Source organism: Citrus clementina, unplaced genomic scaffold, assembly GCF_000493195.1.
Source record: "Citrus clementina cultivar Clemenules unplaced genomic scaffold, Citrus_clementina_v1.0 scaffold_2, whole genome shotgun sequence".
Classification (NCBI taxonomy): domain Eukaryota; kingdom Viridiplantae; phylum Streptophyta; class Magnoliopsida; order Sapindales; family Rutaceae; genus Citrus; species Citrus x clementina.
In genome coordinates, this window is record NW_006262688.1 from 17248202 (window position 1) to 17264010 (window position 15809).

Here is a 15809-nt window from a genome sequence, read left to right on the forward strand (position 1 = left end):
TCTCAACTTGGCCACTAGTTTGAGGATGATACGGAGTTGCCACTTTGTGTGTGATTGAATACTTTGTCAAAAGAGCTTTGAATGCTTTGTTACAAAAGTGGGCACCACCATCACTGATTATCGCTCGAGGGAATCCAAAGCGTGAAACAATGTTGCTTTTCAAAAATGCTATCACCACCTTGTGATCATTGGTCCTACATGGAATTGCTTCTACCCATTTTGATACATAGTCAACAGCAACCAATATGTATTGATGACCAAAAGACGGGGGAAAGGGTCCCATGAAGTCGATACCCAATACGTCAAAAATCTCAACCACTAAAATTGGATTTAGTGGCATCATGTTCCTTCGCGTAATGCTCCCCATTCGTTGACACCTATCACATGAAGAACAGAAAGTGTAAGCATCTCGAAATATAGTTGGCCAATAAAAACCACATTGTAAAACTTTAGTCGCGGTTTTCTTAGCACTGAAATGGCCTCCACAAGCTTGTTCATGGCAGAATGAAAGGATATTCTGAATTTCACTTTCTGGGACACATCGTCTAACAATTTGGTCTGCACAATACTTGAATAAATATGGGTCATCCCAAAAGAAATTCTTTATTTCTGCAAAGAATTTAGCCTTGTCTTGCTTGGTCCAATGCTCTGGAAGTTTACCTGTAACAAGATAATTAACTATATCAGCATACCAAGGTAATAATTCTACACTCATTAATTGTTCATCTGGAAATGACTCATTCAATATTAATGGCTCTGTAATTGAGTCAAAATGGAGACGAGAGAGGTGGTCCGCCACAACATTTTCTGTCCCTTTCTTATCTTTGAATTCCAAGTCAAATTCCTGCAAAAGTAACACCCAACGAATTAGCCTAGCTTTTGCATCTTTCTTTGTGAGAAGATATTTAAGAGCAGCATGATCTGTGAACATGATTATTTTACAACCAATGAGATAAGATCGAAATTTCTCTAATGCAAACACTACTGCTAGCATTTCTTTTTCAGTAGTTGAATAGTTCAACTGTGCATCATTCAATGTCATACTAGCATAGTAAATAACGTGGGGAATTCGATCAACTCTTTGTCCTAATACTGCTCCTACTGCATAATCAGATGCATCACACATGAGTTCAAATGGTAAGCTCCAGTTCGGGGGCTAAATGATGGGTGATGATGTCAATAAATGCTTTAATTTTTCAAACGCAACAAGACATGAATCATCAAAGACAAAAGGTACATCCTTAGCAAGTAAATTGCATAAGGGTCTAGAAACTTTGCTAAAATCTTTAATGAAACGTCTATAGAACCCAGCATGCCCAAGGAAAGATCTTACTTCTCTGACTGTTTTGGGTGGAGGAAGATTAGAAATGAGATCCACCTTGGCTTTGTCAACCTCAATACCTTTGCTCGAAATGATGTGACCGAGAACAATACTTTGTTTTACCATAAAATGGCATTTCTCCCAATTTAAGACCAAGTTCTTCTCGACACATCTCTGCAGAACTAGTGTTAGATGATGCAAACATTGATCAAACGAGTCACCAAAGACAGAAAAATCATCCATAAAGACTTCAAGGAATCGTTCAACCATATTAGAAAAAATGTTCAACATGCATCGTTGAAATGTAGCAGGTGCATTACATAATCCAAATGGCATTCTCCTATATGCAAATGTGCCAAAAGGGCAAGTGAAAGTAGTTTTCTCTTGATCTTTTGGTGCTATGGGAATCTGATTATATCCTGAGTAGCCATCTAGAAAGCAATAAAATTCATGGCCTGCTAATCTATCAAGCATTTGATCAATAAATGGTAAAGGAAAATGGTCTTTACGTGTGACAGAATTCAATTTTCTATAATCAATGCATACACGCCATCCTGTAGTTACCCTAGTTGGTATCAATTCATTATCAACATTGGTAACTACTGTGACTCCTGACTTTTTGGGGATGACTTGTACAGGACTGACCCATGAACTATCAGAAATTGGGTAAATGATACCTGCATCTAATAGCTTAAGGACTTCAATTCTAACAACTTCTTTCATATTAGGATTTAACCGACGTTGCATTTCCCTAGTAGATTTAGCATTTTCATCGAGGTGAATGTAATGCATGCAGTCTACTGGATTTATACCTTTTATATCTGCTATGGTCCATCCTAATGCTCCTTTGTGCTCTTTTAAAACATCCAACAACTTACCTTTTTGTTTGTCATTGAAGGATGATGAGATGATTACCGGCAAAGTACTTTCTTCTCCCAAAAATGCATATTCCAGAGTGTTGGGTAATGGTTTGAGCTCGAGTTTCGGTGGTGATTCTGATGATGGGATGAGTTTCTTCTCTGATGGTGCTAGTTGTTCAACTCTTGACTTCCATTTATTAGTGTCCATAGATGGTGCTGAGTCAAGTAGGGCGTTGACCTTATCAACCGATCTGTCAATATAAAAATCAAAACCAAAGTGAGTTAAACATGTTTGTAAAGGATCATCACTAAGGTTTGAAAGAAAAGTATTATCAACTAATGCTTCAATTAAATCCACATCAACAATTTCATCATCTGCATTGTGAGGTTGTTTGGCAATGTTGAAGATGTTCAGCTCCATAGTCATGTTGCCGAAAGACAACTGCATATTTCCAGTCCTGCATTGAATGTGAGCATCCGCAGTTGCCAAGAAAGGTCGGCCTAGGATAATGGGAATGTGCTTCCTTGAATCCTGTATAGGTTGAGTGTCAATTACAATGAAATCAACAGGAAAATAAAACTTGTCTACCTGAATAAGCACGTCCTCCACAATACCACGAGGTATTTTTGTGGACCGATCTGCAAGCTGTAACACCACTGGAGTTGGGTGTAATTCTCCAAGTCCAAGTTTCACAAATACAGAATAAGGCAACAAATTTACACTAGCTCCTAAATCCAACAAAGCATTCTCAATTGTGTGGTTCCCTATACTACACGAGATAGTGGGGGAGCCTAGGTCTTTGCATTTTAAAGGAATTTTATGTTGGAGTATAGAACTAATGTTTTCTGTTAAAAATGCCTTCTTTTGAACATGCATATTTCTCTTTTTAGTACAAAGTCTTTAAGAAACTTGGCATAAGATCGAACTTGTTTAATAGCATCAAGCAAAGGGATGTTAACACTTACCTGTTTGAAGATTTCAAGAATCTCACCTGTGGATTTTCCCTTTTTTTTCCTTTCGCTAACCTCTGAGGAAATGGAGCTTTCGGAACGTATTCTCGTGGGTTGGTTTCTTCTTTCTCCTCCGGTGATGATTCCTCAACATTCACAGGTACAATTTGATTTTCTTTTGTCACCGGCATCTCCACTTTGTTGTCGACTTCTTTTCCTTTTCGTAAGGTCATGACTGCTTTGACCTCTCCATGCTGCTGTGGTGAACTGGTACTTGCTTCATGCACTCCTTTAGGGTTAGGCACTGGTTGACTTGGAAACTTACCTTTCTCAACGGTCATTGCCAAGGTCTGAACTAAAGAAGCAAGTTGTCCCACCATCTTCTCGAGGCTTGAAACTGATTGAGCTTGTGAGTTGAAGCCTGCTCTCAACTCATTTCGTAGTCCATCAATGGTGCGATTCTGTTGCTCAATCGTGGAGTGAGTAAGATTTTTGAAATTCTGGAATGCATCCTCCCATGGTCTGGGTTGAGAGTAGTTCTGGTTCTGATTGTATGGTCTAAATGGGGGCTGAGAGGCTTGAGAAATTTGAGGAATTGGTTGCATTGGTGGAGCTGGAGCTGCTGGTCCATTCTGTTGGAGTCCTTGAGACCATGAAAAATTGGGGTGATCTCTCCATCCAGGGTTATATGTGTTGGAGTATGGGTTGTAATTTGATGGCTTTCTCATTACACCTATGGCATTGGCTTGATCTGAGTATGAGTCATGGTCATGTGGTTCTATTGATTTCGCAGTTGATAACGATGCTATTTGTCGAGCAAGACCTTCAACCATCTCCTTGACTTCTTTGATTCCCAAAGTTGATTCGCCAATTTGAACCTCATTCACTCCTTTAATTCTTCTAGTATTCCTGAGTGATCGACTCCGTTGTTGGGAATTATCTGCTTGTCGCTGAAAGAATTCCCAAATCTCTGATGCACTTTTTAACATTAGCTCTCCTCCACTCGTTGCCATTAGCCATTCTTGCACATTTGGTAGTAATCCCTCCAAAAAGTATTGGCATTGGTGCCATTTCTCGTACCCATGATGTGGACACTTCAAGAGTAGCCCATTAAATCGCTCCCATGTTTCAAAAAATTGCTCGTCCTCTCTCTGGGTAAACTCCGAGATTTCCCTGCGAATAGCATTGGTTTTATGCACTGGGAAATATTTATTCAAAAATTTAGTTACCATTTGTTCCCATGATGAAATGCTATTAGCAGGCAATGTATTAAGCCATGAACGAGCTCTATCCTTTAAAGAAAATGGGAATAATCTGAGTTTAACATCATCGTCTGAAAAATATTCATATTTAAAAGTTTGACAAATGGCATGAAAATCATTCAGATGATTATATGGATCCTCATTTTCTAGGCCATAAAATGTGGGGAGACAATTTAGCACACTAGGTTTTAGTTCAAAGCTCCTAGCAGCTACATTAGGGTATCTTATGCATGATGTGCTCAAATTAGCTAAAAGACTGAAGTAGTCCTTAAATGGCCTCTCCTGTGGTTGCAAATCCATTTTATTTTTAATATGTTTGTGTGTGCGAAGTGTTTTCTCAAGTTCAAGGTCTATAGGTTCAAGATTGGGTAATAATGACCTACGATCATGCATGCAAAACAAATAAAATAAAAATAAAGATGGGAACAAAACAAATAAAAATAAAGAAGAGGGAGAAATTACGATACTAACCTTATTGCGCTATTACAACCTTTCTATAAAAATACACAAAAATAAATACGTGAAAGAAATTAACTAAAAATTAAATTAATTAAAATAAAATAAAAAAATTACAAAGAAAAATAAATTGAAAATTAAATTACAGAATTTTAAAGAAGAGAAAAAGAAAAAATACTAACCTTTAAATGTAGATTCACTTTTTTTTTAATAATAAAAAAATACAAGAAAACAAATAAAAGAAATTATTCACAAAAAATTAATTTTACGAATTAAAATTACTTACCTCCCCGGCAACGGCGCCAAAAACTTGTTGTGCAAATTTTAATGTACTCGCAAGCGCACGAATCTATTGTAGTATACACTAATGGTGACGAGTGTCGATCCCACGAGTAGATGGATTTTAATTATATATAGAATTAATTTTGTAAATGGGTAGTTGGATTTATGGTGGAAATGATTTGGAATATGCTAATACTTAAATTAAAATGGCAAGAATAAATTCTAAAATTGGAATTGCAATGGAGAGAATAAATTGAAGAGAAAATCTATTAAATTGACGTACTTGGGTATCTGGATCCGTATCAACATGCATCATGGGCTAAATAATCCGTATTAATGCCAATTAAATCATGAGGGGGGAGTCCACACCTCATGAACCACGCTCTAATCAATATGGTGCTAAGGGCTTATCGTGCCAAATAATAATAACCTTATACTAGAGAGCCGGTGTAACCAAGGCGGTATCTAGACAAGACTATTATTATTTGTCGACGAGAAGTCAAAACATCCACAAAAATTAGAGGGGAAGAGAAAATAAATTTACCAAATTAAACCCATGACACATGTTGAGACTTCACCTTCAACCCAAGCTTGAAAGAAAATTAGCCACTCATAATTGAACTAGGGGTAAAATGGAAATTTATTAAAATACGAAGAAAATACAAGATGGAGAAGGAATTACAGAAAATGGATCCCAAAAATGGATTCAGAGATATCAAATTAGGGGGGAGAGGCCCCCTTTTTATAGATACATGGAGTAAATCATGGCCATCGGATTAAAAACAGTTTGGACGCTCAGGATTGCGCCACGTCAACAGTCCACGATTTGACCACGCGGATGAACAGTAACGCGGTTTGGTTGAAAATAATCCTGTGTGATGCATGCACCATACGCGAGATTTTTCGTCCACTGATATGCTGCCACGTCACCATCAACAGTACATAAGAATTTTAGTCCAACAGGATCGTGACACCTCATCAGTCAATGCCACATCATCGGTCAATGCCACGTCATCATCCGTCTATGTGAACAGTGTCGTGAACAGTAACGTATACAGTACCGTACACGTGAATAGTATTGTACACGTGAATAGTGCCATTTTTCCTTTTATGCTCCTCCTAAGGTTTTTGACCGTCCTGAGTTCAAAAGTGATGTCCGTTTTGCCGTCTAATTTCTCCTTTATTGTGAAATGACTATAATGCCCCTAAAATACATAAAATACTTAATTAAAATAAAACACATGTAATTAAATCACAAGAAGGTTAAATACATAAAAGTAAGGGTTGTTAGTAAGACTTGAAATGTAAAATGACGGTTTTCTCCTTTATAAATATGCATTTTCTAACACTCAACATCTCTCTCCTTCAATTCAGCATAGTTTTCTCAACCTTAGACAACGCCTTCATATATGTTCCATAAGGCAATTTATCCTTAGGTTGCCCCTTGTCTGTTTCACACTCCTTGAACTGGTGTCCAATAAGCCTACAACAAAAGCAAAAATCTGAAAGTCGTTCATACAACACCGATAGCTCCACCTCATCATCATCTTTAAGCTCCAAGAAAACCATTTTCTATAACGGTTTCATTATGTCAATGGATATTCTGACTCTTACATATAGGCCAATGCCCACCTTCATCATCGGTTTTTACTTCCAAGACCTCTCCAATTAGTTCTCCAAGCTTTTGAACACTTTCTTGCTCTATACAACCTATTGGTACATTATGAAATTGAATCTAGAATGTTGCGTGTATGAACTTCTGTTTCCTTATATTCCCAACTCCACTGGGTTCCTCCAGCACGATCAAGGCCCTGTCAAAATGCCATGGCCCTCCAGCCATCACTTTTATCTTATCAACCTCCGAATCAAACTTGAACAAAAAGACACTGCTTTCCAAGTTTTCAATCTTCACCTCTTTGTTTGTCCACCATGCTTGCACCAATGTTGTCCTGATTTCTTCCGTGTGTATACTTCTTGCTAGTAGAATCTTACCTACTAACAAATTGGCCACTATATGTCCTCATTTTTCTTTCATTATGCTTCTATAGGAGAGCTTACTCTCACTACCTTCTTGGATAGAAATAGCTTTGCACTTGCATATTAATTCCTCTGTGTCCATGGATGGTGGGCACAATAATTGCTTCCCTACTAACTACCCTGTGTTTAAAACCCCAATGTTTTAATCACCCTTATTCTCCCTCTTAATTTCACTCCCCACTTTAGTGGACTAACAATAGCACTACAAAACACTCAAACACATGAGTGAAGAAGTGGAGTCATTATAGCTCCAACCTACTCCATTCTTTTGTTCTCTTTCAGAGAGAAAGAGAGCATCGCTTAGAAGGAGACTAACCCAAACCCAATCTCATACAATCTTAGTTAGGAAAGTCCTTTTCCTTTTAGTTAATTCAAATTTGTAACCAATAACTTGGTTTGTTTATTACTAGGTACTAGGCCCACGTTTGGTTGGAAGAAATGGTAGGAAAGAAGAGGAATGGAAAGTAAAAAGCGAGAGAAAATAAGTGAAAAAGAGAGTCAAAGTATTATCCTAAGTATTGTATTGAAGTTAATATGATCTTATATTTAAGCACAATGCAGTCTGTATTGTTGACTATTTTTCGTTGTTTTAATGTAAGTTATTAACCCCCCCCCCCCAAAAAAAAAAAAAAAAGCAATTGCGTTTTTAATATTTGGCAGAAGTTCTTCATTTAGAAACATAGCTTTAAACATGAATCATGTTATTCGTTTTTTGAACTAGAGTTAGTTTTTCTTTTCCGTTTCCTGACAATCAATTCTAAACAAGTAGTTCCGGTAAATCTCAAGATATAAGAAGAATCTCGTTAGGAATTTTTGAAGATAATCATAGACATCACTTAAGATATGTGTGACCCAAGAGATCTTACAATTGATCCTTTTCAAAGATAATGTAGGGTCTTAATATTTTCGGCTTTTAAGATATGCTTGTGACCAAATCATTTTCGTTTGACTATGTGCATATACGTAGTCATTGAAAATGAAACTGACTTTTTAACTGATACCCTTTCAAATGGAGCATCTAAAACATGAAAATATTCTGCAACATGCAATTGATGGTATATGTCGATGTGGGTTCCGAATTTCAAAGGTATTAAATATTTTGTGAAATGGAAGCATCTGAATGGGTCATTTCATTATGTTTCTTGAAAGTGTTATTGGCCAATTGTGCTTAGAGAAAGAGTGGCTTTAAACAGCTACTAAAAGGCGTTCCTTTATCAAGTTTTGATGGTCCAGCTTGTAAGGAAGCAGCAAAAATAAATTCCTTGTGCAAACATAAATGATAAATACCAGGACTATTACTGTCAATATATCCTAACGAATGCGGCAATTATTGAACTGGAATTAGGTTGAATTTAAGGTCAGCTACAAGTTTTACAGCTTCTGTGGCACCTGGGCAAGTTATTATGGTCTACTTTACTAAAGAAAGTCAGGAAGACACTCAGGTGGTCACAATAAGAAATCACTAATGTAACTGGAAATTGTATCTTGCAACAAAAATAATTGAAAATGTTCTATAGCTGCCCTTGTTTTTTAAAAATAACAGTCATTTTGCTAGTTTAGGCATTAGTAAACTTTTTCCCCTAATTTTTTTTTTTTTTTTTAAAGACAGATTTGATAGGGATGTCGTTTCAATTGAAAATGCTGCCAACGTTGCTTAATCATCTTTTGATAATGAGAGCAGAAAAAGGCATAGACCCACATCTTTTATCTTCTGTGGGCACAAACATGAGCATTGAAAAGGAAAATACGTATGGAATTGGCCTACGTTACTAGAAAAAGATTGGCGCAAAAAGAACTCCTCAAACAGATGGCATCCTTTGTTGCTGGGGACCCTATCAAACCAAAGAGTTAATTAAGCTCACATTCATCACTTTTCAAGCAAATCAGCTACACAATACATTAATTTGTTAGTTGTTTTAAGTGGATTTGAGTGCAAGAAAAAGGGACAAAATCTCACCAAAATAATGAATTTATTTTTGGGATTCAAGGCATCTCACTTAATTGCGTTATAGAGACTGTTCTGGGCTTCAAAGGAGGAGAAGAAGAGTGGGAGAGGGGCTGATAATAGTCAAAGGTCAGATGTGGGGAGAGAGGACTTGAAAGAATGCCTTTAAACCTGCAAAACAACAAAAAGGAGGTTAGAGGTGGAGTCGGCAATGGCCGGCGACTACATCCGAAACTCAAGTAAGCTAATTGAACTTTTTAAGGTGATGAGAGCTTGCAAGCTCTTTAAAATAGTGGCTAGAAGTTGAATAAAACTTTAGTCTTTTTTTGTGTGTTTTTGTAATGAGTTTAAGAAAAATAGAACCTTATTGCCTTTATATAGTACACTCTAGGTACCCTTACCACATGACACATCTTTAGTGGTGATTCTACTGTCCTTTCTAAGATTCTCGTCCTTTTTACTTTTATGGTGATCTTTGGGCGATTAGGGGCATGCTTACGAAGCAAAGAGCACGTTATGATGCGTAAGTTGTTTTCTTGCACACATGGTATACGCTGCAATGTAGTCCTGGAAAACTTTGCAAAAGCTATGTCCTTTCTAAGATTCTCATCCTTTTACTTTTATGGTGATCTTTGGGCGATTAGGAGCATGCTTACAAAGCAAAGAGCACGTTATGATGCATAAGTTGTTTTCTTGCACACATGGTATATGCTGCAATGTGGTCCTGGAAAACTTTGCAAAAGCTATTTGGGCAGTTGTAGGTGTGACAGTTGAGTATCATTGTACTTGGCGTGCCGCTTTTTGCAGGTGTGATGGCCAACAGTCCCCTCTTTTCCAACAAAATATTATTTATTTGATTTTACCAAATCAATATTCTCTTTAGACGATGGAAATAGCACGTATGGTGAATATTTTTAGATATTTTCTTTAATACTATAATTTTGTCATGGCGTTCCCTGTGTTCCAACTCAATTGGCAGGTATACTTAATATAGATCGAATACCTCCCCAAAATAAATTATAGTCACATAACCTTCACGTTAATGTGTGACGCTTTATTTTTAATATTTTATTTATTCCCCAAACATTAGCTATTAACAAATTTGTAGCAGGAGACTTGGGTTTATTTAAAAGTGATGTTGCAACCAATACAATCTGCTGCAATCTACATTCTGCAGTTCGCAGGAGAGATATCCCTTTTGCCGTATGGGAATAGAATACTCAACGCCAACTGAAAAGCAGGGAAAAAAAAACGTACTTTGTCTCCTAGAACGATAATATCCATGGTTGAAGTTGACATTTTAGCAAAGATAGAAAATTCCAGTCTCAATGAACACAAAACAAAACCCAACAACACTTTAGTTTCAAAACTCAATCCACAAATAGTATCTGCAATGTGAACTTAAGCCAAAGAGACGAAGCCAACTTTTTTAACGGAAAATGTCCACATGGCTCCAGACAAACAAACATAATGAATGAATGCAAGACTAGTCAAGAAAGATATAAAATGTTAAGAGGCAAGCTTTATTTGATTCCAACAGGAGTGGCTGATCATCCTTGGAGTGAGGGGATCTATCAAATGCCTTCTTTTAAGTTCTAAAGGACAATTAGATTTCCCTTGCATAATAAAGATTTTTTTTTTTTTTTTTGGGCCGTTGACCAAAACAATACCACAAAAAGTGATGAGTTCAACCCCACCAGAGCTCGAGCTTGTGGCTATAGGGAAACGAAACACCCTCAAATCAAAATTATCATTCATTCAGTCTTTTCCACCCTTTCATATTTTACTTTTGCACCAAAAACAATTTTTTTTGAAAACTTGCCGGGTACTATTTCTCCATCACACAATTCTTGAATTTATAGAAGAAAATTGATGCAACCCATGTACAAGAAAACAACCTACAATGAAACTATCACAACAGAAAGATAAATAGATATAGGGTGATTGGTTAATTGGGGATGCAGAACAAAGAGATAAACTAAATTCATGTTTGAATCTGAGATAACCTGAGAACTTAGATAGTAAAACATCATTGATTCCATAGGGGTAATTTTTAAAAACCTCTCCTGAAGTTTGGATTTGTTGCAAGTAGATAGCGAAAATTTGTTTATTTGTAAAAAATCCCCTACCGTCAGTTAATTTTAACATTGACCGTTAGTTGACTGTGCAAAGACAATATTGCCCTTAACCATAGTTTGTAGACTAACATAACTAAAAAAAAAACTAAAATTGTTGGCGTGAAAAGTACAAACCCTATTTTTTGACAATTTTATCCTTGTCAATTCCAAAGATTTACAATATCATAGGTAAAAATTATGACTATTTCATTTTTAAGTTTTTAATTTTATCTTTCTTGTAGGAACTTTAAGAAAATATCAATAATTTAAAGAGGATTTTTCAAGTTTTTAATTTTATTTTTTTTATAAGAACTTTAAGAAAATATCAATAATTTAAAGAGGGTAAAATAGCCAATAATTTTGATTTTTTTTTAGCTACTTCCGTCTACAAACTATTGTTAAGGGTAATATTGTCTTTGCACAGTCAACTAACGATCAATGTTAAAATTAACTGACGGTAGGGGGTTTTTTATAAATAAATCAATTCTCGCCATCTACTTGCAACAAGCCCAAACCTCAGGGGAGGTTTTTAAAAATTACCCATTCCATAGGATACCAAAAAATAACAAAATTCAAAAACTTACACTTCAATTGAAAATAATCAAGAACAACATATTATGTCTCTCTCTCTCTCTCTCAAGGCGCTATAAAAGAGGTTATCTAAGTTACACTAGAAAACATACTTTACTACGAGTCATACCTAAACAAAAATACAACTCAAATAAGAAATACGTAAATAATAAAATTAAAACACAAATTAAATAAAATGTTCCTAAAATCTATCAACTTCAAATTTAATTAGGAATTCCTCCGTTTTTTGACTCTGCATCAGAAACATATAATTTGTTCACCTAATATTTTTCTAAATTATAGACTTGACAGTAACGAATTGCTTATGAATATTCAACCATACTACAAAAACATTGTAAAATCATTCCACATAGTTTGCAAGTGCTCAAGATAGCAGCAATAATTCGCCATTACAGTTGGAGCAGTATGAATTGATGCCTACTAGTAAAGGTTTCATGTACATATTCAAAGAGGATTTCCTGTAATCACATTCTATGTAACATCAAAATCCACCTTCTCTGTTTGTTCCTTCAGGTGAGCAAGTTTAAAATTCACCAACATTTTTAAAATTATATATACAATTATTGTATAAACAAGCTTCAATGTAGTAAGATACCCTTACGTTTCATCGTTTCGTCTATTTAAAGTTGATCACTTAAAACATGGAATCACAAATTTTGTCAACATGGAGTAAAACATATACCTAAACATTGCCCAACACTAATGAAGATGAGAGATTTATCACATTTCATAACACTGAAAGTTCTATAAATTCAATTATTTCTCGTATAATTAACTAAATAATTCTCATACAGTAATCATGTAAATGTCAAGATCCCTCAAAAACTCGTCCACACTTCAAAGCATCAAACTGCTGCAAAAATGTATACTCACAATTTTATAGAAAATAACTCCAATCTCATGCATCCCTTCACTTTGCTCCCACAAATCCTGAATGCTCCATACATGACACTATAATGTAATGAATCCTGATATGTCTGCATAAACACAAACACTCTGACAATACTGGGGATCCAATAGAAAAGTTTGTAAATGGCAAAATAGGATAAGTGTGACATACCTGCCTTGAAAGTCACATTCTATGTGGTGATCTGGGAGATGACTGTTTATCTATGCTTAATGCAAAGCTTGCTGAGCAGGTAACCTATACAAAACAATACCAAGCTTGCTGATTCAGAGATCATGTTTATGTAGAACATGATAGCTTAGAATTTCCAAGCAACAGAAGCCAATAGATAAGGCTTGCCTGCAAAGTAATAAAGCCTACTGACAATTCATAAGCAAGCGAAAATTTCAGGCCATTAAAATTAAAACTTCTTTATAATGTAATTTGCATTAGTACAATGGTGAACTGGTAAGCCACAAAAGCTCTGCAGCTTTACATGGTAATACGTGATATCATCAAGTACATAGCCAAAAGCAACATTAGTGACTATCACAGCGTCCAATCTAACTTTCAACGAGACTCCTGAATTTTACACGTCTTTTAATGCTACCCATCCTATCATATCCAACACCGATCTTACTATGCATCAATTTTATGGCCAAATCTGCATTGCCTGCTTTCCTTAAAGCATTTATTAGAGCTGTACGGATTTTTCCAGGAATTTCTCTTTCCCTATCAACAATCCCATCAGCCAACTTACAAGCCTCTTTGATACGACCAGCTTTGCACAAGCAAGTGATCATATCTTCAAATGCTGTCTCCGGAATTATGCCCTTTGGCGCCAGCTCATCCAAAATCTTACAAGCGCGTGCTACTTTGCCTGACAGACAAAGTCCAATTGAGAGAGCCCTAAAAGAAGCTGCAGTTGGTGTGATACCCTTATCAATCATCATATCCCACAGCTTTAATGCTTCCTCATTTCTGTGTTCCTTGAACATTCCATTGATGAGTATTGTGTATGTGTAAACTGTTTGATCACATCCTTCATCTTCCATCCTCTTAAAAAGTGCTAAAGCCTCATCAAGCTTTCCGCACTTAGCAAGGGCATCAATAAGGACATTGTAGCAATATGAGTCACGCGGGCATCCCTTCTCAACCATCTCCTCAAAAAGTTCCTCAGCTTCATCAACTCTTCCAGCCTTCCCTAGGCCATCAATGAGACTGGAATAAAACATGGCATTAACTGCCACCCCATTAGCTCTACAGAACTCAAAATACTGCATGGCCTCCTCCAATCTCTCATTCTTACACAAACCACCTACAATAACTCTATAAGTAACATCATCTGGTTCAACTCCCTCATATTTCATCCTCTCAAAGATATTTATTGCCTCATTCATGCTACCAAGTTTTGCATAGGAATCTATCAAAGCTGTATAAATAGCCACATTTGGTTGACAACCCCTTCTAATCATACTCTCAAAAATAGCATGTCCTTCTATACATTTTCCTACTTTACAAAGCCCTCCAATCACTAAATTATATGCATGAGAGGGAATTTCAATCCCCTTTTCATCCATTTCATGATATAAACTCAAACAAGAATCAAAATCTCCCTCCAAATAACAAGCTTGTATCAAAGTCATATAAGTAATCTTATCTGGCTGCACATTTCTAGCCTCCATAGCCCTAAACTTCTCCATTGCCTTCTGTGTTTTTCCTACCTTACAATACCCTTTAATCATCGTATTATAAGTCACTCCATCAGGTCCAACTTTCCCGTTCTCCATAACCTTAAAAACCAGCTCAGAAGATTCAATAAACATTGAATTCACCAAACCATTCATCAAAAAATTATAGGTATACAAACTGGGCTCAATTCCATTCTCCTTCATGCTTCTCCACACCCACAACAATTCCTCAACCATTCCTAGCCCCCCAAAACTCTTAATCAAAGAATTTGCAGCTGAAACCGTCATCAAAAACCCCTTCTCTTTTAACTCATTAAACACTAATCTAACTCTATCCACGTCCCCACACAAAGCTAAACAATCAATCAAAGAAATATAACATTCAAGGTTATGAGAATACTTCTTTTGCCTAGCAGCCCAAGTAAAGAGCCTTAAACCGACATTAGGCCGTTTACTTACATCATGATTTCTTAAAACAAATGAAACAAAATTTGGTGACAACTTGATCAAGAACTTACGACAAAAGGAGTCTAAATTTGCCTCCATATCAGAAGACCCATCTAAAAGGTTCAAAATTTGCCTTACCCACGGAGATGGGTTCAAGTTTTGTGGACATGAAACCAAGTCAGAGACGTCATTGAATGGCTCTACCCATTCTGGAGGAGGGAAAGAATTGGCGGACCTTGGATTTGAGATGAAACTGGCCAAAGGACCCATATTTCGCGGTGACCCAACATTGTTGCCGGTCTTGTAAGGTGGCAATTTTAATTTGGGTGGAGATTGAAGAAGAGTTGCAGAGAAAGGTCTCCGTAAGACTCTTCTCATCTGGGTATTTGGGCTCTTCTAACCAACAGTAATCTTCTCGGTGAATTAGGTAAGTTGGTGTGCATGAAAATAACGTTTATTTATAAAAAATGTTGGCAGATCTAGAGTTATAATGTTCCGCGGTCTAGCATTCAGAATTTTGGACTCTGAATCCAACGATCCGAGGTCAAATCCGGTCGGTGAGACCTCTTTTTATTTGGTTTATAAATTTTAACTAACAACTTAAGAGATTACGACTAAATAATTTAAAGAATTATTTTCTTTACTTAATGATAACTCAGTTTTATAATTTTACCATAAAAATGGTAAATCTATTAATAAATTACTGATATCACATTAGTATTTTAGAAATTATGGATATTTTAAAAGTTTCACAAGTTATAAAATTTATAATTTTATCAATTAATTTTTTTAAATATATAAAATAATCAATAATGTTTTCAGTTGTTTAAATTTAGAGGTTAAAATATACTTACTATAATTTCTATAAAAATTCTATTAACTTTAACGGTTTGATAGTAAAACGATAAAAACTAAAATATTAAGTAGAAAAAAAGCATTATCTGAAAATTTTAGTGGTAGAAT

General features: G+C 35.9%; 1 protein-coding gene and 1 non-coding gene across 2 annotated transcripts; one reads left to right on the plus strand and one right to left on the minus strand.

The window, feature by feature from the left end:
• Window positions 1-4209: 4209 nt before the first annotated feature.
• LOC112101266 lies at window positions 4210-4313 on the plus strand. The gene has a single exon (XR_002907393.1). It is a non-coding gene; the product is annotated as a small nucleolar RNA R71 (small nucleolar RNA).
• Window positions 4314-13123: 8810 nt separating this feature from the next.
• LOC18052628 (pentatricopeptide repeat-containing protein At1g03560, mitochondrial) lies at window positions 13124-15371 on the minus strand. The gene has a single exon (XM_006447261.2). The coding sequence runs from the start codon at window positions 15222-15224 to the stop codon at window positions 13272-13274; it is 1953 nt and encodes a 650-aa protein (XP_006447324.1). The 5' UTR covers window positions 15225-15371; the 3' UTR covers window positions 13124-13271.
• Between the last annotated feature and the right edge of the window lie 438 nt (window positions 15372-15809).